This window comes from Thunnus albacares, chromosome 3, assembly GCF_914725855.1.
Source record: "Thunnus albacares chromosome 3, fThuAlb1.1, whole genome shotgun sequence".
In the NCBI taxonomy this organism is placed as follows: Eukaryota; Metazoa; Chordata; class Actinopteri; order Scombriformes; family Scombridae; genus Thunnus; species Thunnus albacares.
In genome coordinates this window covers 746,749-772,777 of record NC_058108.1, presented here as the reverse complement: position 1 = coordinate 772,777, position 26,029 = coordinate 746,749, and the positions used below count along the sequence as shown (strand labels likewise).

General features: G+C 39.5%; 5 protein-coding genes across 8 annotated transcripts in view; 2 read left to right on the top strand and 3 right to left on the bottom strand.

The window, feature by feature from the left end:
- Positions 1-8,874, top strand: part of LOC122978207 (RNA binding protein fox-1 homolog 2-like) — a 34,230-nt gene extending 25,356 nt beyond the window's left edge. The window contains exons 7-13 of one of the 4 annotated variants that reach the window (XM_044345601.1): positions 482-569; positions 969-1,037; positions 1,146-1,293; positions 1,895-1,940; positions 4,572-4,660; positions 4,893-4,965; positions 6,021-8,874. In XM_044345601.1, the coding sequence (XP_044201536.1) occupies positions 482-569; positions 969-1,037; positions 1,146-1,293; positions 1,895-1,940; positions 4,572-4,660; positions 4,893-4,965; positions 6,021-6,065 (558 nt within the window). In that variant the 3' untranslated portion in view covers positions 6,066-8,874. Of the gene's footprint in view, positions 1-481; positions 570-968; positions 1,038-1,145; positions 1,294-1,894; positions 1,941-2,382; positions 2,420-4,571; positions 4,661-4,892; positions 4,966-6,020 lie in introns of those variants that run through there. The other 3 variants (XM_044345602.1, XM_044345603.1, XM_044345604.1) reach the window with 3 other exon arrangements.
- Positions 8,875-9,771: 897 nt separating this feature from the next.
- LOC122978254 (retinal cone rhodopsin-sensitive cGMP 3',5'-cyclic phosphodiesterase subunit gamma-like) lies at positions 9,772-12,673 on the bottom strand. Its single transcript, XM_044345605.1, has 3 exons — positions 12,570-12,673; positions 10,671-10,790; positions 9,772-10,571 (listed from the first exon to the last, which is right to left on the bottom strand). The coding sequence occupies exons 2-3, from the start codon at positions 10,778-10,780 to the stop codon at positions 10,454-10,456; spliced, it is 228 nt and encodes a 75-aa protein (XP_044201540.1). The 5' UTR covers positions 10,781-10,790; positions 12,570-12,673; the 3' UTR covers positions 9,772-10,453.
- A 1,415-nt stretch (positions 12,674-14,088) lies between these two features.
- On the top strand, positions 14,089-15,682 carry LOC122979585 (retinal cone rhodopsin-sensitive cGMP 3',5'-cyclic phosphodiesterase subunit gamma-like). The gene is made up of 3 exons (XM_044347146.1): positions 14,089-14,195; positions 14,848-14,963; positions 15,095-15,682. The coding sequence occupies exons 2-3, from the start codon at positions 14,860-14,862 to the stop codon at positions 15,210-15,212; spliced, it is 222 nt and encodes a 73-aa protein (XP_044203081.1). The 5' UTR covers positions 14,089-14,195; positions 14,848-14,859; the 3' UTR covers positions 15,213-15,682.
- A 2,896-nt stretch (positions 15,683-18,578) lies between these two features.
- Positions 18,579-20,174, bottom strand: LOC122979584 (retinal cone rhodopsin-sensitive cGMP 3',5'-cyclic phosphodiesterase subunit gamma-like). The gene is made up of 3 exons (XM_044347145.1): positions 20,068-20,174; positions 19,300-19,415; positions 18,579-19,168 (listed from the first exon to the last, which is right to left on the bottom strand). Exons 2-3 carry the CDS (start codon positions 19,401-19,403, stop codon positions 19,051-19,053), a joined length of 222 nt encoding a protein of 73 aa, XP_044203080.1. The 5' UTR covers positions 19,404-19,415; positions 20,068-20,174; the 3' UTR covers positions 18,579-19,050.
- A 3,490-nt stretch (positions 20,175-23,664) lies between these two features.
- Positions 23,665-24,218, bottom strand: LOC122979581 (retinal cone rhodopsin-sensitive cGMP 3',5'-cyclic phosphodiesterase subunit gamma-like). Its single transcript, XM_044347144.1, has 2 exons — positions 24,072-24,218; positions 23,665-23,940 (listed from the first exon to the last, which is right to left on the bottom strand). Exons 1-2 carry the CDS (start codon positions 24,179-24,181, stop codon positions 23,823-23,825), a joined length of 228 nt encoding a protein of 75 aa, XP_044203079.1. The 5' UTR covers positions 24,182-24,218; the 3' UTR covers positions 23,665-23,822.
- Between the last annotated feature and the right edge of the window lie 1,811 nt (positions 24,219-26,029).

Below are 26,029 nucleotides of genomic sequence, written 5' to 3'. Positions count from 1 at the left end.
ACTGATGAATCTGCCGCTTAATTCACCTTCTTTTTCCCTCCTTTTTTTGAAGGTAGCAATATATAATGGTCTTGGATTTCTTTTTGAATGCCTTTGTTCTGAAATATTTTGTTGTTTTCTTTGTTCTGTGTGCCAATGGTTGCATTGTTTGTGTGCAAAACTGCCTGACTACTCACCAGGATCCTTGTTTTCAATGTCTTTCTCCTTCAAAAGAAGCGCATGCATCAAACACCATCGCTGCTCATCAACAGAATTAACCTCTGTCATAAGTTTTTCCAAAAAAAAAGCCGTTAAAGTGTAATGATACCTCACACTTAAATGACATATTTCCCTTATTACCTTTATGTATCAGTGAATACATTTAATTAATGAAGGCATACAACACAAACTTTAATGTGATTGAATTCTGCATCATTTTGTTATTTTCTCCATACTTTAACTGGGCCGAATGAGCTTCTGACCTTCTGTCTCTGGTGTCCAGGTCAATAACGCCACAGCCAGAGTGATGACAAACAAGAAGATGACCACCCCGTACTCTAACGGAGAGGGCCTCGCTGCTCTACCATACGGTAACACGATGAGCAGATTCTCCTCTCAGCTTTATACGTCTGCAAGAAACAGTGAAAAGAATGTCAGACATGCCTTTAGACTAGGGCTCAGGATATTTCCTGATATCTTCATGGTAAATATATAAAAGCTCATGTAACAAAGAGATGAATAATGTTCTGCTGTTATACATGACTTCATGTGTGTAAAACAAACTTCCATAATGAAGTTTATTAGTTTTTAATTACAGTTCACTTTAAATCTTTACTTTGGAAAACAGAAATTTGTAGAACAATCACATGACGAGATTATATAATCATAATATAATTCAGCTGAAAATCAATCAACAGTATTATTGAATTATTGCAGAGCTCAAGTCAGACTGATGTGTTTTAAATATATGTTTGATGTTTTGTCTCCAGCTGGATGGAAGTTGAGTCCGATGGTTGGAGCCATGTACAGTCCTGAACTCTATACAGGTAATACAGCAGGTATTAGCTTTCTTACTACTTACTATATTTATTGAGCCTGTTGAAGACACAAAGCACAAAAATAATAGTTATTTTCTATTTCTATTTCTAATTCTTCATCTCTGTCAGTTCCAGGGTTTCCGTACCCAGCAGCAGCAGCAGCGGCCGCCTCCACCGCTGCGACCTTTCGGGGTGCTCACCTGCGGGGTCGAGCTCGGCCCGTCTACAGCGCAGTCAGGGCAGCTGTGCCGCAGCCTGCCATCCCTACCTACCCGGGGTAAACACACACTAACATATACAAAACCTCCTGATCACTACACCACAGCAGCTACTGATAATGAAACATAGACAGACGAACATGATATTTAGTATATTTCTTAAATGCATGTCTTCACCTAGTTAAAATTAGTTCTTCATAATTGTGCATGCTGTGTGTTTGAATATATTTTTATGTAAATAATGACATTGATAGTTTGCAGAGCTGAAATACCATTTCCTTGTACCTCTAAACTGGTAATGATATGATCCTTTACTGCATTCCAGTCAAACTGAGCAGTATGAACTTTGAATGGATGTAACAGTAGTATCACTCTACACTCAGTGAATACTTTTTATACAAAGAGGTGGTATTTTTTCTTGCATGTTGCACGGTGTGTAATAATCTCACCCTTCTTTCTCTTCTCCCTTTCACAATCTGTTTGGCACCGTTTTCTCACCTCTCTCTCTCCCTTCAACCGTCACTCTTGTTTGTTGTTTTCTGCAATGCCCACATGGTGGCGCATCACACCATCTTTTTTTGTTTTGTTTGTTTGTTTTCTACATTCCACCACCGCTCTTCCTTTTCCTTCTTTCCCTCCTTTCTCGTCTCTCTCTCTCAGTGTGATGGCCTATCAGGATGGTTTTTACGGTGCCGCTGATCTCTATGTAAGTATACGTCTCTCTCCTCTACTGCCTCACTCCTCCCTACGTTTTCCCCCCTCTTGCCTGTTGGGTTTTCAAGTGTGAAACAGCACAGACCAAACCCATAGAGACGTGTACTTTTGGGTGTTTTTGATTAATCACAGATAGACATTTTATGCCCTAATGACCAAATCTTGAATTGTGCTATTTTAAAATCACAATTAGATGAAACTCATCACTTTGCGTATAAATGTACTCAAAGAAGATCTGATGCAGACAAGTAGAGCACTCAGTTTCATCAAAGTGTCCATTCATGAGTAGACTCCTCTCGGGTTTGTCTCTGTGCATTTGTGAGTTTGTACCAATGTGATTATGAGTGTGTATCTATGTGTGTGTGTGTGTGTGTAATGGTGTGTGTGTGCGTGTGTGACCAGGTTGACAATAGCTGTTTCTGTTCTCTCTGTAGACTAGTGTTTCAGGACATTAGTGGCAGATTGCCCCAGGTAGGGTTTACACACTCTGTGTGAGAGCCAGTGTGCATCCTCCTCGTCTCCAATGACTGCGTGCTGCTAGACATTATTGACCATCTGAGATTGAAATGCCTTCTCTGTCTTCTTCTACTAACTCACTGGATTCTGACATGGGTGGAGTTGCGGAAGGGGGAGAAAAGAATTACGTTGAAATCTGCATTTATAAATCATAAACAACAGCAGAGTCACAATCATAAAACATCAGGCGGAGAGATGGATGAACAGGAAGTAAACAGCTGAACACGAGTCATTCTTTAAAACAGAGACCTGCCCAGAGGAAAAGATTTCTATTCAAGCAGCCAATTCTATCTGTAAACTGTCTTTTCACTAGTGTCCATACAGACCTTCACCATCTCACACCACAACACCTACATTTAAACATGTAAACATCATGTTGTTGAGGCGTGATGAATTAAAACAAATAAAACAAACTATAAGATTAAAAACTAATGTTTAAAAGACTTTTAAGCTGATGAAAACTTAAAGGAACAATCCTCAAAAACTGGGACAGTTGGAGTTAAAAGCAGGTGATCGGTTCAGTTAACATCCGATCATTTGATTAAGATCAGAGCTGCACCTGTTGTTTTCATCATTGATTAAGTGATTTGGTTTATAAAATATCAGAAAATTGTGAAAAATGTTTCCCAAAGCCAATGATGCACCTCAGATGTCTTGTTTTGTCGCGACCAACAACCTAAAAATATTCACTTTACATCATAATATTCACACTGAAGAAGCTGGTTTAAGAAGAAACCTGCCTACTGTATATCAGCTTTATATATTACACACAGAGAATATCATAATGTCTCAGTAAGATGATGCTGCGAGCAGAAACGCCACAAATAAAGACAAGACAGGAAACCAAGTAAGACATAAGTGAATAATGACTCTAAATCCTGAAATTTGAGCCGGTAGATTCAGAGGGATTCCAAACAGCAGTTCATTCAGACCCCTTCCAGGAATCTCCCTATCTGTTTCACCTGTGGCATGCTAACTGAATCAATGTCGGCATGCAGACATACTTACAAGGCTGACTCCTCCCCCCAGACCCTCCTCTTCCCTCCTTTCTATAAACTCACTTCTTTCCTTTTCTTTGCTCTCTCCATCCTGTCGTCTTTACTTCACGCTCACTAGTTGAAATCTTTTCTGTAGTTTGTCACTTAGCTTCTATGCTCTCTGTCTCCTCCTCTTCCTCCTCACTCAGTTTCTATATCACCTCCTCTCTCTTCATCCTTCTGCGCCCCTTCCTCTTCCTCCTCTCCTTCCTCTTCCCCCCCCCCCACCTCCCCGGTCCAGCCTTCCTCCCATAGCAGCAACTGTGTGGTCCTGAATGCGGGGACTTGGTCGTGACTGATCCTTTAGGGTAGAATGCAGCGGTGTGCGTTTGTTTGTTTTTTTTTCATAGGGATGTTTGGCCTAATACACTGTATGTTCAGAGTTTGGGAAAGCATGCTGTGTCTGTCAGTGATTGGTCGCTGGCCACGTGAGCGCGTGTGTGTGTGTGCGCCCCTTTTTTAATCCGACTGGCTGACTGTCTTCTTACACCTGTAGTTTTTTTGTGTCTGTTCATCAGCTGTCCATTCAACATAAATAATGACGCAATCATCTTGCCACCCCTTCCCCTTTCTTTAACTGTGTGTTTTTGATGGGGGAACTGGGGTGGGGGCACAGTTATGGGTATGAACTCTCTCTCCCTCCATGTCCAACTCACAGTGGGACAGATGATGCACTTGGGGAAAGATACAAACAGTAAAACACATTATGCACAATTGAAAGATGTTGTTTTTCAGGGTTAGTCATGAAGGGAGAGACCCACACAGAGCCTGAGCTACATCCTTGTGAATGCTATACTGCACCAGATTAGCCAGTTTTGCTGACTGTCTGCTTGTTAATCTTTCGCTCTCTTCTCAGCAGTTTTCCTCATAATGTAACCCCTCTAGATTCACTACTAGTCTGATAGTTTGTAGAGGAAATATAGCAAACTTTTAACAAGAATTTACTCTTCCTTCTGTCTGTCCCACCTCTCCTTCCATCATATCTCTTTCTCTCTCCTCTATCTCACATCGCTGCCCTCTTCCCTCTCGCTGTCCTCCGTCTCTCTCTCCCTTTCATCGCCTCCTCACAGGGTGGCTATGCAGCGTATCGTTACGCCCAGCCAGCTGCGGTAGCGACTCCCGCAGCAGCAGCGGCCGCAGCAGCAGCTTACAGTGACAGGTGAGTGGGCTGTCCGGCGCTCCTTTAGCCTCCTCTGACAGGCAAACACCTGCTGAACTTGGTGATGTGTGTTGAGATGTTGGCTGCTGTCACTAGATCATTGAGGGGTTCGGTACCTAAACAGAGCATTGACCAGGAAAAGTGTTTTAAATGTCCACTATATAGTGTTATGGGCAGAAATGTATTGCTTATCTTATGTCTTATGTCTGATATATTGTCCGTTTTCTGACAGCTACGGACGAGTTTATACGGCAGACCCCTACCATGCTGCACTCGCCCCGGCTGCCTACGGTGTCGGAGCCATGGTGAGTCCCTAAAAGCAACACATCAAAGGATGAGTGTGATGATGAAGACCAAAACCAACAATGCTTTAGTCTAATCTTCCCTCGCCTGTCTGTGACACTCATCTCTAAATCTATTCATCTCAATCTTTAAAAACAAAAAGTCATTTTCTCAAACAGCTGGGCGCTGTTGTTTTTAGCAAACATTGCTCAAACAGAAGTAAACGGTGCATTTGCTGCGGATTAATACAGATTTAGTGCGCTAGAGAACATAAAGAGGCTAAAATGCTTATCAGATGGTGGAACAGCATGTGTCTCCCAGCACCTTCCCAGTGTTGGAACTGGTGGGGCTGAGTCTGACAACTTCTGTAGCTTTCCAAAACCAACAATCTGACATTTACACCCACGACACACCGTGATCAGCCAGGCGTGTGGAGGTGAGAAAGAAGGCAGGGTTTGAACCTCTCTTTCACTTTACATGTACAAACAAGTACAAAGTGTGCACTGTATCCTGTACGTAAATGATTATTGTGTCTCGCCATCTTTTCGCCCATTTTTTGAGTATGGCAGCTATAATATGGCTGTTTTGGAACAGCTACAAACATTTAATGCCCTCAGATGTGGTTTGACGGCACATCAGACAAACTAAATGTTTCTGAGTATATCTGGGCCTTTACAACACCGGGACTGAGACTGGATGACCACTCAGGCAAAGTAGTCAAATACCCAGAAGTCTCGGATTGTTTCTGCCAATTTAGTTCAAATTGTATTTGAGAATATGTAAAAACAGAACATCAACTGATATGATAAGAACCTTAAGGTGGCTCATGAAGAGTGTCCTATATGATTGTATGTTAAATCCTATTATTTCATAGTAAAACTTCCCATTGCACAGAGAGGGGGAGGAACTGGGCTCCTTACACGTTAAATTCATTGTTGGTTTTGGTCTTTTCATGGAATTTGTTGACACCAAGAAAAAAATGATCACCAGCCTTATCTCTTAATAAAATCACAATGAATTTAATGACAGATTTTATTACTAATTTGTTGTTGTTGTTGTTGTTGTTGTTGTTTCACAGGCCACGCTGTACAGGGGAGGCTACAGTAGATTTGCCCCTTACTAAAGACACTACATTTCCCAGGAGCTCCTCTCTTCCATTGAATTACTCTGAAAGAGCTCCCTCTGTTGTCGTGGAGGTGGACTGCACCCAGTTTTAAAGTGTGGAGTCGACCACAGCAAAGATATTTCAGATCCCATCCCAGAGCAGTCCCACGTTTTCTTATATACGCTACTACAGAAATAGAGGAATGCTGTATTAAAGACTGACGGATGGCCTTTACATAAAAAAAAGAAGAAAAAAAAAAAGACTTAAAATGGTCATCTTCCCTTATTGCACGGCTGTATTATAGTCCCCCTTCTTATGCCCTCAGCACTCAGCAGCACAAGACTCGGGATGGAGCCCAGATGTTCTTCCAAAGGCTGTATGTGGATAACTGACATTTAAACAGCTGTCAACCATGTATGAGAAGGAGCTGAGTGCTGTGTGTCTGCACACACTCAACATTTAAGGACAGAGAAAGAGAGGGAGAGAGAGAGAGAGAGAGAGAGAGAGAGAGAGGGAAACAAGCAATCAAGGTGTCCACAAAAAACGTTGGATTGGTAGGAAGCGAGACGGTGCTTCAGAACAGCACCAGGAAACATTTTGAAGCAGAATGACGAGTCACTAAAATGATAAAACTCCCACTGATGGATTTCATAATTCCTTCTTAACGTGGGCGGATAGTAATGAGAGGCTTTCCATTCTCGCCGTGTTGTGGTAGAGGGAGGCTGAACATGGCGGCTTTGGAGGGATGATGATGATGATGATGATGATGATGTGACTGTTTATAACGCTACAGAAATCACGTCCGAAAGCTGAAGGAGGGAGGGTTATTAGAGCTGTTCCTTACCTCAAGTTTTCTTAGTATGTGGAAATGGTGAACCTTTAAACTTAAATTGTTATGATATGCAAAGAAATTAGTTTAGAGAAAAAAGTTACCAAATTATTATTATCATTATTATTATTATTATTGTAATTATTCTTCTTAATATCATCATTTTGTTTGACTCAGCAGTTACAGCTGTTTATGGGACATGTAGTTTCCCCAGTGAACCTTGGGGTTAAAATCTGAAAATGAGCTTCTATATGAATAATATTCCACCTTTTTGACTATATGACACAACTATAGTCTCACATCATCCTTCTCACGCACAGGATTTCACTACACTCTGTGTGCAACCACCACTACACACTACTACAAAACGTGCAACACTACACTAAAGAACATTTTCTCCTTTAGTTGATTTTTTTTTTAGCTTTCGAGACGAAGGAAAGTCATGTGATCTTCGCCCACAACCCTGAGGTTCAAGTATTCAGTGATCCTTTCATTTTAGAGATTTATTATTTGGATTTTCCCCTCATGCTCCATCTTTTATAGAGCGAGTCCAACATTGAATGAGTCTTCCTGAAAATACTTTAGTTGGTAATTGTGTTTGAGATGCTGCCAGCAGCGATTTACTGAGCAAGAGAGATTCTGTCGTCGAGTTCATAGAAAATATTTAAATGCAAAACACACTTACTATTGTGCATATTTCTATACCGTTGTATTCTATATTTCCAAATGTGGCTTTTTTTGGCTTTTGTTTTTGTTCCAAAGATTTGTAGAAAGCACATTTTTCTGCCGTATGTATAAATATATTATCTTTGTTATTATCATAATCCTTGATAGTCCTATTGCTGTTTTTATTTTGCTTTCTTTTCTTTTTTTTTTTTTTTTTAATATATATCTGTAAGTGTTGTTCCTTCTCCAATAAGGTGCAAGTTGAATTTCAAGCTTGGTTGTTTTGTTTAGTTTTTTTTAATTTTTTTGCTTTGAAGTAAAGTTGTTGAGGCGAGAGCGTACCTGCCGAGTTAAACGGCGGTACGCGTGTAACACTACCAAACCTTTGTCCTCTCAGTTAAATACTCAGTCAGTCACTGACTGCTGCTTTATTTGTTTTTGGTTTATTATAGAATCTGCTAGCATGACATTTGATTATGTTTCAAAATATCCTATAATTGAATTTTTTTTTCTTTCCACGTCCATATTTTTCAGATACATTTGGAATGAATGAACCATTAGCCTGTAGCACTTTGGTTAAAGCAAACTGCTTTCTTCTTCCTTCATTTCTTTTTGGTCTTTTTTAATGCAGACTCCTTACATTTCAGTGGTGAAATCTGTCAGCTTGGCCAGTGTGGTCGTTTCAGGTTCGTTTGACGATATCCAGTAAAAATGTCTGAAAGTGTTATATCACTCATGCATACGCAGGTTAATATTCCAACATGGTGAAAAACAAAATGTCATTGTGGGATATGAGCTAAGTTGTGTGTAAAATGGGGCAGTGAGGTTTCTATAACCTTTTTTATCCATTAACTAATTTCATGGCTACACAGGTCAATGAGATGTTTTGTTTTTGTTTGTTTTTTATTATTATTATTAAATGTGCTGCTGTAGGATTTTCTTAAAGTCATGATGTTCGACATTTCTTTTCCAAAATATCTCCATATTACTAATCGAATGTGCTCTGGACAGAATGGGAAAAAAAAAGAAACCTAGCCAAAGATGCTAACAGTCCCCAGCACGTTCTGGTTCCCAACTTAAGAAGTGCTACACAAAAATAACACAAAGATGGACTTACAGAGCCACTAAAGGCATGGACAAACCAGCATGAGCGATACTTGTCAAGTTTAAAAAAAAAAAAAAAAAAAAAAAGTTTTGCATGAATCTTGTGTCTTTCATATTTGACTCCTGAGCAGCAGAGCCCAGTTGCGTTTCTTCTTTACCACTAAACTCCATGGAGATTGACAGGCAGCTAGCGGTTTGAAGCTAGTTCAACACAATGAAGAGCACAGTGCCGTTTGGCAAAAAAGGCCTGCTGACAAACAAAATGGCCGCCACACAAACAACACGCGGCGGCTTCATTTCCTGTCATGGTTTTCTTGCCACTGTATAATAGTTGACTATGTGGCCATTCTTCATAGTTGCTATGATTTCTCAATGACCAGTCCTCTCCCTCTGTCATGTCTATATCCCCTTGACTGCCATTATGTTTTGTTTTGTTTTGTTTTTTTTGTTATTGAATGTCCATATAAAATGTTTTATATAAAAATGTTTTGTTGTGATCGAGCTTTCAGGTGGTTTTTCTTTTGCTGTTTATTTAGTAAAATGAATGACATCAATTTAAACCTGAGTCAGTCACACAAATGCTTCAAATCTTCATGAACTGACTGTTTGGTTACTTTGGGGAAGCAGAAAAAACACACTGACATATTATCACCTTTAAAGTTGATAACAAACAGTTTCCTGTTCACACCTTCATCAGATAAGCAACATAAACATTCATTTCCTGTTTGTGTTTAACTGATAAGACCAATATTCAATCTCCTTTTAGATAAATTCTGAAGGGAAACATTTGGCTGTTTAGCTGCTAAATGCTCCATCAGCTGGTCACTAACTGTTGAGCAGGTAGTGCAGACATTTACTAGCTGACAGCTGACCAGAGTGAACCAGAACAGTAAAAAACCAAAAACAATGAGCTGAAAGACCCTGAAGTGCACCATGAAACTTGAGGTGAACCACAGTCTATAATAATAATATAATAATAATTATATGTGTGGGTTTGTCACTACTAATATACTGCTTATAGTAGCTTTAATGGTACGTATGCAAATATACTGTATACTGGAATCTCTTACTGGTTTTCTCAGGCTCAATTAAACACTTCTATAAAATGATTAAAATGACACAATATTTATTTGGGGAAAATATTTATTGACAGTTTTACTCAACTGTAACTTTCAATCCTATTGAGAATGTGCACAAATTTACATTCAAAGTTCATAAAAATAAAAATCTTTTATAAACATCTGTACATTAATGAAGAGGAAATAGCTCCAAAGAGGCGGGGAGGGGAGGGCGGGGTCATGGAGTGGAAAAGGCAGAAGAGAGGAGAGAAGATTTAGTGGTGATAAACTGTTAAAAACAGGAATCAAACCCACTCACAACAGATGTCATCCGTTGTCTCAGAAATACACTCGCCAAGTGCAAAGTGTAAGGAGGGTAAGGTGGGAGTGTGAAGCATGGACATCTCAGTGAAGCATATATAAATGTATAATTATTATATATAGCGTTTATAATAACATTTGTCAATTTTGCAACATTATGGATCCACTTCGGGTATCGATTTTTGTGCAATGTTTCCCAAAATCCACGTGAAGCTAACACGACAACATACATCAGTTCAGGTATGTTGGGATTGGGAAGGAGGGGGGGGGGGGGGAGAGTGGGGGGGTGGGATGAGGGGGGGTTGGGTAGGGTGGTGGTTGTGGTGGGGTGGAGGGGGGTTGGGTGGTGGGGTGGGGTGAGGTTTAAGGATTAGGGAAAAGCGGTCCGGGGAGGTATAATGGTTGAGGTGAAGACACAGGAGGGATTTCTAGACAATTCCGTATTTCGCCAGGTCGCTGAGCTCCATGTCCCCGAAGGCTTCCCATGGGCACACCACTGTGATGTCTGTGCCGAGACCCTCCATGCCGGGGATGTCGTCTCCGAATCTGGAAAAGAAACCAAAAAAAAAAAACCAAATCTTAGTTTCCCAGGAATCTAAAACTTGATATTTTAAATTTCACATCAGACTTTAAAGCCCATCGTACCCCTTCTGGCCTGGTTTAGGAGCCTTGCTCTTGAAGGTGCGAGCAGCCCTCTGCTTGAACTTGGGAGGTGCCTTCTTGTCGGCGGGTGCTGCAACAGCTGCGTCTGCCATTTCTTATGTCCTGAGAGAAAAAAGATTGAGTCAATGAGTTAGTTGATGTGTAAGACCTTCCCTCCTCCCCCCCCTCCTCCTCAAAGCCCCCACCCGGATGATGTAACCCCCCCAGGTTGGGTCAAATTATAGCCTGAAGCTGTCATACGGCTCCTTAAGACCCTGTTACACAAACAGCTTTGTCTATTTTTATACGTTGGCTTTAAAGATTATTCTTGGCCAAGTTACCGACTGGATGTCCTGAAAGTAGGATATCATAAGTTCACCTAATTCTATAGTTAGTCTGAAGTTAACCTACATATGTTGTCAATAATAGACCCTGAGTGTAAGGAGATTTTGTGCTAAACAACTGATTTTCAATCTGCTTTAATCCGACCTCTCTCTCTGACCTCAGTTGTCTCATCTCAGTGGAAAGATCAGCAGCGTTCTGGACCTTTCCAGAATGTAATATGACCGCACTGATTGCTACTTATAACCCACAAACAAATCTTGTAATTTTGTGGACTTTGTCATGAAGTCTCAATCGGCTCTCATATTTCACATCCTGCTGGATTGTTTATACTTCCTCAGTATTTCCCTGCTTTCAACAGAAAATCATGTCTGCAGTTATTAAAGGGGGTCTGGGAGTTTGGTTCCCATATCAACACTGAAACAACACTTTACTAATGTGCTCGCAATGTAGGAGATGACAAAACCCAGTTAGTCTGTCTGAGGTTAATATGAGGTTTATCAAGTCATGTAGATATTCTCTTTTTGTTTTTTTTGTTTGTTTCTGGTATGAAATCTCCTCTTTTCTTTGTCTGGACAGTGTTTCCTTGTTGAGTTGTGGTAAAAATGATATTTTTAACCTTTATTTAACCACAATGTTCTCTGTAGATCTAAATCTCTTTTTTTAAATCACAACAATACAATGTGAATCAACACAGTACAAACATTTACTAACGTCAAAACAGGATGTAAAGGACGAGATAATGTTTATACATGATGCACAAATTAAAGTAATATTCAGAGATGTGCCGAATCCTTCCTGAGAGGATGACAGGCCCTGTTTTTTTTATCCTGTTTTCTTTTATCTTGTTTGCCTGATTTTATTTATTTATTTTTATTAATTCCTAGTTATTGTGTTTACTGCTATTGCATATCACTTTCTCCTCTTAACAGGTTTTTTTCTATGTTGCAAGCAGAACAATCTAACAGTACAAAGTCAACTGAACAAAATCCTGGAAGATGATCACAATATTTCACACATACATGATCAGTCCCCACAGATGTAGAGACATTTGTAAAAGGAGCCTTAACATTGAGCTAAAAATGACATGAGAATATCAGCAAACAAAGGCCCTCCCTCCTACTTAAAGGTTGCATTAAATTCAATTAAACTCAATTAAACACTTAATTAAATCAGGCTTCTCAAGCACTGATATATATACACGCTTAAGACGTTTGTACTAACAAAGTCCTTTAGAGGAAGTTAAAGAGACAAATAAGATAATGTGTTAAAATAAGGATGCAAAGAGCACAAAACACAAAATACAAAGTTATAAGATTTTAGAAAAAGCCAAAAGAAACAAGGGATTTTTTAAAAAACTGATTTAGCTTCTCTGAAACTTCTCTGATGTAGTTTCAAGATAAAAGAGACACTTTGCATCCAAGTAGAGATACTTTTATCTATAATACAGTAAAAGCACATCCCTGACACCCCACAGTATCTGTTTTCTCAGCACTTCTCTGCATTCAAGCTGTAACTTTAACCCTTAATGTGAAACTGACAGTCAGAGTTTGATCTTACCTGCTTCTGCAGTTGCACAGTTGGTTTCTGGCTGAAGTCTCTCTGGTTCTCTCTGGTGTTTGTCCTGGTGTCTTCTTATATACTCACCCCCTGCCCACTAATCCCCCTTAACATGTTTATCCATAACTTTCTATTCTCTCTTCTTAAACCCAGCCCTCTAATTGGCCTCTCTGCTCAGATAGATTAACAGGGGGCTCAAAGGTGTTGTGCCATGTGAAGACGTCTGCAGCCTTACATAATGAAGCATCGCAGGGAAAAACAAGATTGGATTTACTGAACAATATGAGTTGTTTTTGGACCTAATACGTCACTGAATATGTAAATATACCTGTAAGAAAGGGTGCGTTTTTTAAAATAATATTACATTATCGCAAAATAATATATTATTCTACAACAATAAAATTCAGTTCACAGTTTTTAAACAGAAATAGTGGATTGCAAAAGTTTATTCTTGAGCTTGAAAACAATAATTTGACAAAAGCTAAAGCTCCTCTTACTAGACTTTCTTTATCAGTTAATAACAAATATGAAAGCTCTGGAAACAGCTAGAAAGTGGACTTTAAGTTTGGACTTTAAGTTTTTTTCTTTGGAGACTTTCCTTTTGGATTTGGAGTCAATATTTGGTGCTACGCAAATACGCAAATATTGAGTTTATCTTATCTAATCGAATGTTTTATCAGTCTCTCTCTTCTTTCATGCCAGAATAATAAACTGTGGAGCTAAGTTGACAGTTACTGTCTCAGTATTTGTCCTTCTGTCACCTCAGCCCATGAACTGAGAGGTGGGATTAAGAGCTGAAGGGTTAAGTGTTCTTTACATGTTACTAAGTGATCAATCACCTGTATGCAGCGCAGCTCATGTCTCATCACATGCTGCAGGTCATCCTGCAGGCTCCTCTACATCAGCTGTTATTGTTTACACATAAACGTGGACAGTTGTTTTCTTCACGTTTCTCGCAATCTATCAGCCCTTCAAATCAATGTTTGACTGCAGGGCATCTGTACACTGAACCCACATAAACACTGAAATGTGTGTGTGTATGAAAACAATAAGGGAGGAAATAAACCACTGATATATATAAAACCATATATGTATACAGTATATCGCTCACCATGAAACATCAAACCACATGTAGTACTTTAGTAGTAGTATGGAATGACTATATAGTAAAAATAAAAAGTGACAGTTATTTTATTAAATGAAAGTGTTGAATTGGACTTTTACACTTCAGACAGGTGTGTGTGGGAGAAATACTGATGTATGTGGTGGGATGTGACAATGAATGTCTTTTAGAAGATTTTTTGGCTTCAACTTGATAGTGATGCTAATAACTGTGTCCTGTATTAACAATATTCCCCCAAAACTGTTTATTCTCATGTTGTCAAAAATATCTACCTTGAAATACACCTTGTATTTATATCTTGTTCTTCTTTATCTCATCTATTTTTGGCTGAGCTGGTACACAATTGGACAGAGCACAGTTGGCACATGAAAGAATGACAGAATGAACATCTGAGGGGATTAGCCAGCTCAGAGGGCTTTAAAAAGGGACAGTCGGACAGCGAGAGGACCACCACAAGAGAGAAACCTCCCAGCTCATCAGACACTTTGAAGCCTCAACAAAAGGTGAGATGAAACTGCAATTTTCTCAGCTCTTCAGCTAAGAATCTGAGGCTTTTACTGCTTTAATGAGATGTAGTGCTTCAGATTCTTCATGCTTGCAACAGTTTTCTTGTAGAAGGAAAGACAGACGGAGTAGTTTTCTAAAATGAGGCCTGAGATCTTTACTGAGAGGACTTCATTCTAGTTTCCAGTAGTTTGTTTTGGCCTTCCTGCTGCTACAGCTTTAACAATGTCTGTAGGTCCCTCAACTGATGGATTTGGATGAACTCAGGGGAGATTTGAACATTGGCTGTATACTTTTTTTTAATGCAATGTGTACTTTAGTGACTGGTCTGTATGTTGACTTGCTTGCTGAAGTGGATTAGAAATAAAATGTAGAATATTCACAGAAATGAAGTAGAGGTTATCAGCTGTTGGCAGCAGAAACATTTGCATGGTCAAGGCAAGTGTCTTTATTAGGTATCTTTAAATAACAAGGCAATTCAAAGTGTTTTACATAAAAAGGCATTAAGACGAGACATAAAAGATAAAACAGGAGAGTAAAAGTTTCAGAATGGATGAATAGTGACAAAGAGAAACGTTTACAGCCTCAGTTAATAAACCCTGAGAGTTGCAGGGAACTCATATTTTATTGTTTCCTCTTTTTCTTTTCCAGTAACCAAACAAAATGGCAGATGTGGCAACTCCCGCCGACAAGAAGGCACCTCCTAAATTCAAGCAGAGGGCTGCTCGCACATTCAAGAGCAAGGCCCCTAAACCAGGCCAGAAGGGGTGAGATGGATTTAAGATCACAAGTCTTTTCTTTATCTGCTATTTTAGATTTACTTTCACTTCCCAAAGCAAAACGTTTCCTCGTGTCCCTCAGTTTGAACTCATCAGAGCTTTGTGTCTTATCCATTCAGATTCGGAGACGACATCCCCGGCATGGAGGGTCTCGGCACAGACATCACAGTGGTGTGCCCATGGGAAGCCTTCGGGGACATGGAGCTCAGCGACCTGGCGAAATATGGAATTGTTTAGACCTCTTTCCTCTGCCTTTACCCCTACTGCCATTATTGTCCCTCATGTGTTCCTACTGTTGAAAAGCAGCTGAAAATCTACAACTTGTGTGCTCTGGAGAGAAGGCAGCCTTTGATGATTTAGAGGTCTGACCTGGAAAATAAGATCCAGATCTCTCTCTTGTCACGTGCACTTTATTTGCCCCTGCCTACAGCAGAAAAAAACAATCAAAAGGAGTATATATTTTGTAAATATGTGAGAGGGTTTGATATCTGTTACTGTGATATCCTGGTGCTGCTCTGCTCTTCTCCTGTCCCCTCCTCTTCTCCTCAAAGCTGCTGACTCAGCATGCACAGATGTCTATTTTGTGTAATTAGCAAATCAAATTTTATTTTCATGTGAAAGTCTAAATGCACTTCGGTTCAGTCTGTTTTTTTCAGTTGAAATGAACAATTCCACAAACACAATAAATGTTAATATTTTCCACACAACATTATGTCTTTGTGTCCTTCCTCTTATTAACACAGAAAACTACACTGACGATGAAATGATTTTAACATTCAACAGTCAGGCAGGAAAAAACAATAACAAAACAACTATACATGTTATTTGGCCTTTTGAGTCTTTCACTGGTCATATTTTCTGGCTTCATCCAATATACATAATATACTATGTGTATAATAATGTACTTGATTCATCATGAATGCTGGTGTGGACGCCATTCTTTAAGTTTCCACACTTGCATATTGTAAAAAAACCAATATGACAATACAAACAATGTCGCTCACTCTGCTGCAATGCTAAAACAATGACATATTAATTATTGATGATGTAACTGTCTTAGATGATTTGATTTTGTTTTCCCATTAGCTATTGCAGCCTATGACTCTACTATAAAGATGTTTTATATTGTGATACCTCACTAAGTTCTATGACTGAAACATTGTATTTTCAATAAAGTTGAGAGGTGAGGTGAGTGTTTGTCAGAGTTCAATACTTTCTGACATTAAAATAGGAAACCTTCTGAAAAAACTAAACTAAACATACATGGCATTCATTTGGTGCTCACACTTTTATAAAAAGGGAAGAAAAAACACATTCAGGCAACTTATATTCAGATAAATTCTCCTGTTACTGATGAGATCAATCTCATTGCAGCCAATCAGACTTCTAGATGATACTTTTAAAACCGCCAATGTTCAGCTTCTCCTTAAAAAACCTTCCCTCAATCAGCCCAATTAGAGAATTATAGACTCCAAACTTCCTTTTCTATCTAAAATCCTCGAAACAATTGTCACTGATCAACTACTTAACCTGGTTGAGGATCATAGTATCTTTGATAAATTTCAATCCGGCTTTCGTCACAAACACAGTACTGAGACCATTGAGAGTAATAAATTACATCCTCATGCACGCTGACAAAGGTGAATACTCCGTTCTCATCCTACTTAACTTAACTGCTGCATTTGATACCATCGACCACACCATCCTACTACCTACCAGTTGCATAACTGAGTGGGCATTTCTGGTACAGCTTTAAACCGGTTTCATTCTTACTGAACAACTTTTTAATGTCTGTGTTAATGATCATGTATCCTCCTCCTTAGCTCCCCTCCAGTGCGGCGTTCCTCAGGGTTCTGTCCTGTTTTCATTGTACATGCTCCCTCTGGGTCAGTTGTTCAGCCGCTTTCATGAAATGTCATATCACTGTTATGCAGATGATACTCAGATCTATTTCTCTGCCAAACCCAAAAACTTGAACCAGCTGTTCTCCCTCCATGATTGTTTAGCTGCTACCAAAGAGTGGATGACTCAAAATGTTCTCCATCTAAACCCTGACGACAAAACTGAAGTTCTTTTAATTGGTTCTGAGATCTTTGTCGATGCTGCTACTCAGTTTATTGGCCCACTTTTCCCGAACATTAAATCCACTGCTAAGAGTCTCGTATCATCTTCCACCAGTATATGACATCTGACCATCATGTCCAATCCTGTTTTCTTCTGTTAAGAAATATTGAAAAAATAAGACGTATATTGCCTGCTACTGTTCTTGAACAATTAATCCACACATTCATTTTCTCCCAGTTAGACTACTGTAACTCCCTTTACACCTGCTTCAGTCAGTCTTCTCTGAAACATCGACAATTAATCCAAAATACAGCAGCTGGACTTCTAACCGGAACTAGTTGTAGGTCCCACACTAGCCCTGTTCTTCCATCCCTCCATTGGCTTCCGGTAAAATTCAGAATAAACTACAAGATCCTACTGATTACATATAAAGCACTCCATGATCTCGCCGCTAGCTACATTTCTGAGCTCCTTGTTCCTCATTCCACTTCATGACCTCTTCGATCCTAAAATCTTCTATCGATCCTCTAAGGTGACCACGTATTTGCATTCTGAGCTCCAACTCTGTGGAATCATCTTCTATCTGTTAGATCGGCTGAAACCTTGGACTGTTTTAAACGACGCCTCAAAACCCATTTATATCAGCGAGCCTGATATAACTGTGTGTTTTAAAAAGTGCTATATAAATAAAAGTTTACTTACTCACTTACTTACTTTGGTTTACACATCACAGAGGTTTGACTGTGGAGAGACTTTGATAACAGCAGTGAAATATGGATTCATTTTGACCCATTTTTAAGATTTTCTTTTTGCATTTCCTCCTTAATCGTCAAACACAGCCCTGTACTCATACTCACATCACCCTGCGACTCGTCCTCAGATCCTGTTAATGAAGAGTTATTTAGGTTAACACTCAATAACTACAACTGCAAAGCTCTTTATACTGTATGTCTGTTACATGCTGATTGCTCTTCCTCCTGTGGTTTTGTGTTCATGTCATCATTTTCAGGCTGTTACAATATTACAACATTTGATAATAATTTGGTCTTTTCAGACACATCAGCTCTTGTTAAATTGTCGTGCTCCTTCTGCTGACATTAAAACTAAAATGTTCTCTTTTTCTTTACATATGAAAAAAAGGAGACTCTATATTTCCTGTGAATGAGCAGGTCTGGTTGCCATGGCAGCGGTACCCTGCCCTCTATTTTCTTTTACCCTCTGTCCTTGAAGTCAGATTTATTTAAACAATTTGAATGAATTATAAATATATATTTTATTTTTAATAATACTGAAGTGTGGAAACTTAAAAAATGGCGTCCACACCAGCATTCATGATGAATCAAGTACATTATTATACACATAGTATATTATGTATATTGGATGAAGCCAGAAAATATGACCAGTGAAAGACTCAAAAAGCCAAATAACATGTATAGTTGTTTTGTTATTGTTTTTTCCTGCCTGACTGTTGAATGTTAAAATCATTTCATCGTCAGTGTAGTTTTCTGTGTTAATAAGAGGAAGGACACAAAGACATAATGTTGTGTGGAAAATATGAACATTTATTGTGTTTGTGGAATTGTTCATTTCAACTGAAAAAATAAATTGAACCGAAGTGCATTTAGACTTTCACATGAAAATAACATTTGATTTGCTAATTACACAAAATAGACATCTGTGCATGCTGAGTCAGCAGCTTTGAGGAGAAGAGGAGGGGACAGGAGAAGAGCAGAGCAGCACCAGGATATCACAGTAACAGATATCAAACCCTCTCACATATTTACAAAATATATACTCCTTTTGATTGTTTTTTTCTGCTGTAGGCAGGGGCAAATAAAGTGCACGAGACAAGAGAGAGATCTGGATCTTATTTTCCAGGTCAGACCTCTAAATCATCAAAGGCTGCCTTCTCTCCAGAGCACACAAGTTGTAGATTTTCAGCTGCTTTTCAACAGTAGGAACACATGAGGGACAATAATGGCAGTAGAGGGTAAAGGCAGAGGAAAGAGGTCTAAACAATTCCATATTTCGCCAGGTCGCTGAGCTCCATGTCCCCGAAGGCTTCCCATGGGCACACCACTGTGATGTCTGTGCCGAGACCCTCCATGCCGGGGATGTCGTCTCCGAATCTGGACGGATGAGACACAAAGCTCTGATGAGTTCAAACTGAGGGACACGAGGAAACGTTTTGCTTTGGGAAGTGAAAGTAAATCTAAAATAGCAGATAAAGAAAAGACTTGTGATCTTAAATCCATCTCACCCCTTCTGGCCTGGTTTAGGGGCCTTGCTCTTGAATGTGCGAGCAGCCCTCTGCTTGAATTTAGGAGGTGCCTTCTTGTCGGCGGGAGTTGCCACATCTGCCATTTTGTTTGGTTACTGGAAAAGAAAAAGAGGAAACAACAAAATATGAGTTCCCTGCAACTCTCAGGGTTTATTAACTGAGGCTGTAAACGTTTCTCTTTGTCACTATTCATCCATCCTGAAACTTTTACTCTCCTGTTTTATCTTTTATGTCTCGTCTTAATGCCTTTTTATGTAAAACACTTTGAATTGCCTTGTTATTTAAAGATACCTAATAAAGACACTTGCCTTGACCATGCAAATGTTTCTGCTGCCAACAGCTGATAACCTCTACTTCATTTCTGTGAATATTCTAAATTTTATTTCTAATCCACTTCAGCAAGCAAGTCAACATACAGACCAGTCACTAAAGTACACATTGCATTAAAATAAAGTATACAGCCAATGTTCAAATCTCCCCTGAGTTCATCCAAATCCATCAGTTGAGGGACCTACAGACATTGTTAAAGCTGTACCAGCAGGAAGGCCAAAACAAACTACTGGAAACTAGAATGAAGTCCTCTCAGTAAAGATCTCAGGCCTCATTTTAGAAAACTACTCCGTCTGTCTTTCCTTCTACAAGAAAACTGTTGCAAGCATGAAGAATCTGAAGCACTACATCTCATTAAAGCAGTAAAAGCCTCAGATTCTCAGCTGAAGAGCTGAGAAAATTGCAGTTTCATCTCACCTTTTGTTGAGGCTTCAAAGTGTCTGATGAGCTGGGAGGTTTCTCTCTTGTGGTGGTCCTCTCGCTGTCCGACTGTCCCTTTTTAAAGCCCTCTGAGCTGGCTAATCCCCTCAGATGTTCATTCTGTCATTCTTTCATGTGCCAACTGTGCTCTGTCCAATTCTGTACCAGCTCAGCCAAAAATAGATGAGATAAAGAAGAACAAGATATAAATACAAGGTGTATTTCAAGGAAGATATTTTTGACAACATGAGAATTGAAAGTTTTGGGGGAATATTGTCACATAATATACTACATGTATAATAATGCACTTAATTAAAAACAATATAAACAATGTCGCTGATTCTGCTGCATCGATTTTTAGCCTTCTTTTAACTGTCCGACAACTGTCTCAACTGTCTTAACTGTCTTAGATGATTTGATTTTTATTTTTTTTTCCATTGGCCATTGCAGCCATTGACTCTACTATAAAGATGTTTCATATTGTGATACCTCACACATTGTATTTTCAATAAAGTTGAGAGGTGAGGTGAGTGTTTGTCAGAGTTCAATACTTTCTGACGTTAAAATAGGAAACCTTCTGAAAAAACTAAACTAAACATACATGGCATTCATTTAGTGCTCACACTTTTATAAAAAGGGAAGAAAAAACACATTCAGGCAACTTATATTCAGATAAATTCTCCTGTCACTGATGAGATCAATCTCATTGCAGCCAATCAGACTTCTAGATGATACTTTGGTTTACACATCAGAGGTTTGCCTGTAGAGAGACTTTGATAACAGCAGTGAAATATGGATTCATTTTGACCCATTTTTAAGATTTTCTTTTTGCATTTCCTCCTTAATCGTCAAACACAGCCCTGTACTCATACTCACATCACCCTGCGACTCGTCCTCAGATCCTGTTAATGAAGAGTTATTTAGGTTAACACTCAATAACTACAACTGCAAAGCTCTTTATACTGTATGTCTGTTACATGCTGATTGCTCTTCCTCCTGTGGTTTTGTGTTCATGTCATCATTTTTTAGGCTGTTACAATATTACAACATTTGATAATAATTTGGTCTTTTCAGACACATCAGCTCTTGTTAAATTGTCGTGCTCCTTCTGCTGACATTAAAACTAAAATGTTCTCTTTTTCTTTACATATGAAAACAAGGAGACTCTATATTTCCTGTGAATGAGCAGGTCTGGTTGCCATGGCAGCGGTACCCTGCCCTCTATTTTCTCTTACCCTCTGTCCTTGAATTCAGATTTATTTAAACAATTTGAATGAATTATATACATAGCACAAAAAAAAGGAAATTTGTGTTTGGTAGCTTATTTCTTTGTTGTAACGAAGCTTCTTAGCAATAAATCTTATACCATTGGAAAGCCTGTTTATTTACCTTTTTAAATGGTGCCACATTTGTAAGGAACATGCATTTGTGGGATGAGCGGCAGAGCTGAGTATGTGGGTTGCGCCCATGAAAAATTTGCCAAATCTTCTCTGCCGATGCCAAACAGCTTATTCTGCCATTGACTCTTGTTTGGTGTTTGGTGGATTGGATGATTGAAGTTTGAAGAAACAGGACATATTGGCAATTTAACAATTTATTCATTTAACAAACAGGAGCCTCAGTAGCGTGTGGAAGAACCATACACAGCCACAACAGCCTGGCACCTCCTCCTCATGCTGGTCACCAGCCTGGTCACACTCTGCTGTGGGATGGCATCCCATTCTTCAACCACCATTAGTCGCAAGTCAGCCAACGTGGTTGTGTTGGTCACTCTGGCACGAACAGCACGCCCAAGCTGATCCCACAAGTGTTCAATGGGGTTGAGGTCAGGACTGCTGGCAGGCCGTTCCATCCTCTCCACTCTGGAGGTAGTCTCTGATAAACCCCGCCCTGTGGGGGCGAGCGTTGTCATGTTGGAGGACAGAGTTCGGTCCCAGACTGTGGAGATATGGGATTGCCACTGGTTGCAGAATCTCATCTCGGTATCTCTCTGCATTGAGATTGCCTCCAATGATGACAAGCCTTGTTTTCCCAGTGATGGAGATGCTGCCCCACACCATCACACTGCCTCCACCAACAGACGTTACTCTATCAGTGCAGCAATCAGTATAGTGTTCTCCGCGTCTTCTCCACACTTTGACCCTATGATCTAACTGCCGTAGACAGAATCTGGACTCATCGCTGAACATAACGTTCCTCCACATGTCCAGGCTCCAGTACACGTGTTGCAGACACCGGCACAAACGGGCCTGACGGTGAAGGGCAGTCATGGCAGCCCTATGAGACTGGAGTGTGTGACCAGGCATGAGGAGGAGGTGCCCGGCTGTTGTGGCTGTGTATGGTTCTTCCACACGCTACTGAGGCTCCTGTTTGTTAAATGAATAAATTGTTAAATTGCCAATATGTCTTGTTTCTTCAAACTTCAATCATCCAATCCACCAAACACCAAACAAGAGTCAATGGCAGAATAAGCTGTTTGACATTGGCAGAGAAGATTTGGCAAATTTTTCATGGGCACAACCCACATACTCAGCTCTGCTGCTCATCCCACAAATGCATGTTCCTAACAAATGTGGCAACATTTAAAAGGGAAATAAACAGGCTTTCCAACAGAATAAGACAGGAAATATCTTCCTTGTTTTTTCCTCCTCTGTGTTCTCACATCACCCTGCGACTCGTCCTCAGATCCTGTTAATGAAGAGTTATTTAGGTTAACACTCAATAACTACAACTGCAGAGCTCTTTATACTGTATGTCTGTTACATGCTGATTGCTCTTCCTCCTGTGGTTTTGTGTTCATGTCATCATTTTTTAGGCTGTTACAATATTACAACATTTGATAATAATTTGGTCTTTTCAGACACATCAGCTCTTGGAGAGACTCTATATTTCCTGTGAATGAGCAGGTCTGGTTGCCATGGCAGCGGTAGATGCAGAAAAACTAGTCCACACATTTGTGTCCATTATTATACACATAGTATATTATGTATATTGGATGAAGCCAGAAAATATGACCAGTGAAAGACTCAAAAGGCCAAATAACATGTATAGTTGTTTTGTTATTGTTTTTTCCTGCCTGACTGTTGAATGTTAAAATCATTTCATCATCAGTGTAGTTTTCTGTGTTAATAAGAGGAAGGACACAAAGACATAATGTTGTGTGGAAAATATTAACATTTATTGTGTTTGTGGAATTGTTCATTTCTACTGACCAAATAGACTGAACCGAAGTGCATTTAGACTTTCACATGAAAATAAAATTTGATTTGCTAATTACACAAAATAGACATCTGTGCATGCTGAGTCAGCAGCTTTGAGGAGAAGAGGAGGGGACAGGAGAAGAGCAGAGCAGCACCAGGATATCACAGTAACACATATCAAACCCTCTCACATATTTACAAAATATATACTCCTTTTTTCCACTGTGGAAAGTACAATCTCAGGTCCAGAGCTGCTGACACCACTTCATAAGAGAGGCAAGAAATGCGAAGGAGAGTTTCAGAGAAAAAAAGCGACGGCAGGGTGAAGAAAAGTAGAAAAGGACGAGGGAGAATTGGTAGAAAGGCAGGGGGCAAATAAAGTGCACGAGACAAATGAGAGATCTGGATTTTATTTTCCAGGTCAGACCTCTAAATCATCAAAGGCTGCCTTCTCTCCAGAGCACACAAGTTGTAGATTTTCAGCTGCTTTTCAACAGTAGGAACACATGAGGGACAATAATGGCAGTAGGGGTAAAGGCAGAGGAAAGAGGTCTAAAGAATTCCATATTTCGCCAGGTCGCTGAGCTCCATGTCCCCGAAGGCTTCCCATGGGCACACCACTGTGATGTCTGTGCCGAGACCCTCCATGCCGGGGATGTCGTCTCCGAATCTAGACGGATAAGACACAAAGCTCTGATGAGTTCAAACTGAGGGACACGAGGAAACGTTTTGCTTTGGGAAGTGAAAGTAAATCTAAAATAGCAGATAAAGAAAAGACTTGTGATCTTAAATCCATCTCACCCCTTCTGGCCTGGTTTAGGGGCCTTGCTCTTGAATGTGCGAGCAGCCCTCTGCTTGAATTTAGGAGGTGCCTTCTTGTCGGCGGGAGTTGCAACAGCTGCGTCTGACATTTTGTTCAGTTACTGGAAAAGAAAAAGACCAAACAACAAAATATATGAGTTCCCTGCAGCTCTCAGGGGTCTTTAAACTTAGGCTTTAAACTTTTCTGTTTGCCACTATTCATCCATCCTGCAACTTTTACTCTCCTGTTGTATCTGTTTTATTTTTTATATCTTGTCTTAGTGTCTTTTTATGTCATATGTAAAGCACTTTGAATTGTTGATTAAAGGTGCTGAAAAAACTCCCCTTGTCCTTGTAGATTCCTCTGCTACCATCAAACAATAATCTCCCCTCTGTAAAGGTGTCACTACTGTAAAATCATCCCCCACTATGACTCCCTAATGATTATTTCTCATCCACTTCAGCAAGCATGTCAACAACCAGACCAGACACTAAAATATACATGCTTAAAGATGTCAATTGAAAAAGTTATACAGACAAAGTTCAAAACTCTGAGTTGATCCAAATCCATCAGTAAAAGAACCAACAGACATTGTTAAAACAGTGACAGTTGAACAGTACCAGCAGGAACTAGACCAGCACAAACTACTCAAAAGTCTCAGTAAAAATCTCATTTCAGAAAAGTGAATATCTACTACTCTGTCTGAGCGGAATCAATCTCAAGCACTATATCTTAGAAAAGCAGTAAAAGCCTCAGATTCTCAGCTGAAGAGCTGAGAAAAGTGTAGTTTCATCTCACCTTTTGTTGAGGCTTCAAAGTGTCTGATGAGCTGGGAGCTTTCTCTCTCGTGGTCTTCCTCTCGCTGTCCAACTGTCCCTTTTTAATGTCGTCCGTGCTGGCTAATCCCCTCAGATGTTCATTCTGTCATTCTTTCATGTGCCAACTCTGCTCCGTCTAAATCTTTATCAGCTCAGCCAAAAATAGATGAGATAAAGAAGAACACGATAGAAATACAAGGAATAGTTCAAGGTAGATATGTCTGTCAATGTGACAATTGACAGTTTGGAGGAATACTGACTGACTAATTAGCTTCACTATCAAGTTGATGCCAAAAAAAAAAAAAATCTGCTAAAAGACATTCATTGTTTATCTGTCACAGCCCACCACATACATCAGTATTTTACCCACTCAAACCTCTCTGAACTGGAACAACTGTCAGTTCAACACTTGTATTATATAGAGCAGAGCAACTACTGACCAAATAATTGCAGGTCATGAAACAATGTCATAATTAATGTTGGTCACGTTTTATTTGTGGTGTGTTGTCACTCTATAGCTTTAGTTGAGTGAATCAAGTCGATATGCATCGTGGGTAATGTAGGCGCCATATGTTGACCAGGATGAAGAATGTGTGGAATAAAAAAGACAACGTCACTTGTTCTGCTGCATCGATGTTTAGCCTTTTTTTTAACTGTCCAACGATGCTATAAGAGTGCAATGCTAAATCAATACAATATACATATTTCTTAGGTGTTTGTGATTTGATTTTTTTTCCATCGGCCGCTGCAGCCTGTGGCTCGATTATAAAGATTTTGATGTTTCATATTGTGATACCTCACTAAGTTCTATGAATTAAATATTTATATTTTCAATAAAGTGGGTAGTGAGTGTTTGTCAGAGTTCAATACTTGACGTTAAAATAATAAACATACTGAAAAAATAAAACCAAACATACATGGCATTCATTTGGTGCTCACACTTTTACAAAAAGGGAAGAAAAACACATTCAGGCAACTTATATTTAGTTTAAATTCTCCTGTTACTGATGAGATCAATCTCATTGCAGCCAATCAGATTTCTAGATGATACTTTGGTTTGCTTATGGAAAGACTTTGATAACAGCAGTGGTTTTGCTATCATGATTTTTTAGAAACAGCTTTAAAACCTGATATTTATC

Coding starts and splice junctions, on each gene's coding strand:
- LOC122979585 (XM_044347146.1), top strand. CDS start 14,860: ATGGCAGATGTGGCAACTCCCGCCGACAAGAAGGCACCTCCTAAATTC. Junction 14,964..15,094: donor CCTAAACCAGGCCAGAAGGG/GTGAGATGGATT, acceptor TTATCCATTCAG/ATTCGGAGACGACATCCCCG.
- LOC122978254 (XM_044345605.1), bottom strand. CDS start 10,780: ATGGCAGACGCAGCTGTTGCAGCACCCGCCGACAAGAAGGCACCTCCC. Junction 10,572..10,670: donor CCTAAACCAGGCCAGAAGGG/GTACGATGGGCT, acceptor TTTCTTTTCCAG/ATTCGGAGACGACATCCCCG.
- LOC122979584 (XM_044347145.1), bottom strand. CDS start 19,403: ATGGCAGATGTGGCAACTCCCGCCGACAAGAAGGCACCTCCTAAATTC. Junction 19,169..19,299: donor CCTAAACCAGGCCAGAAGGG/GTGAGATGGATT, acceptor TCATCCGTCCAG/ATTCGGAGACGACATCCCCG.
- LOC122979581 (XM_044347144.1), bottom strand. CDS start 24,181: ATGTCAGACGCAGCTGTTGCAACTCCCGCCGACAAGAAGGCACCTCCT. Junction 23,941..24,071: donor CCTAAACCAGGCCAGAAGGG/GTGAGATGGATT, acceptor TTATCCGTCTAG/ATTCGGAGACGACATCCCCG.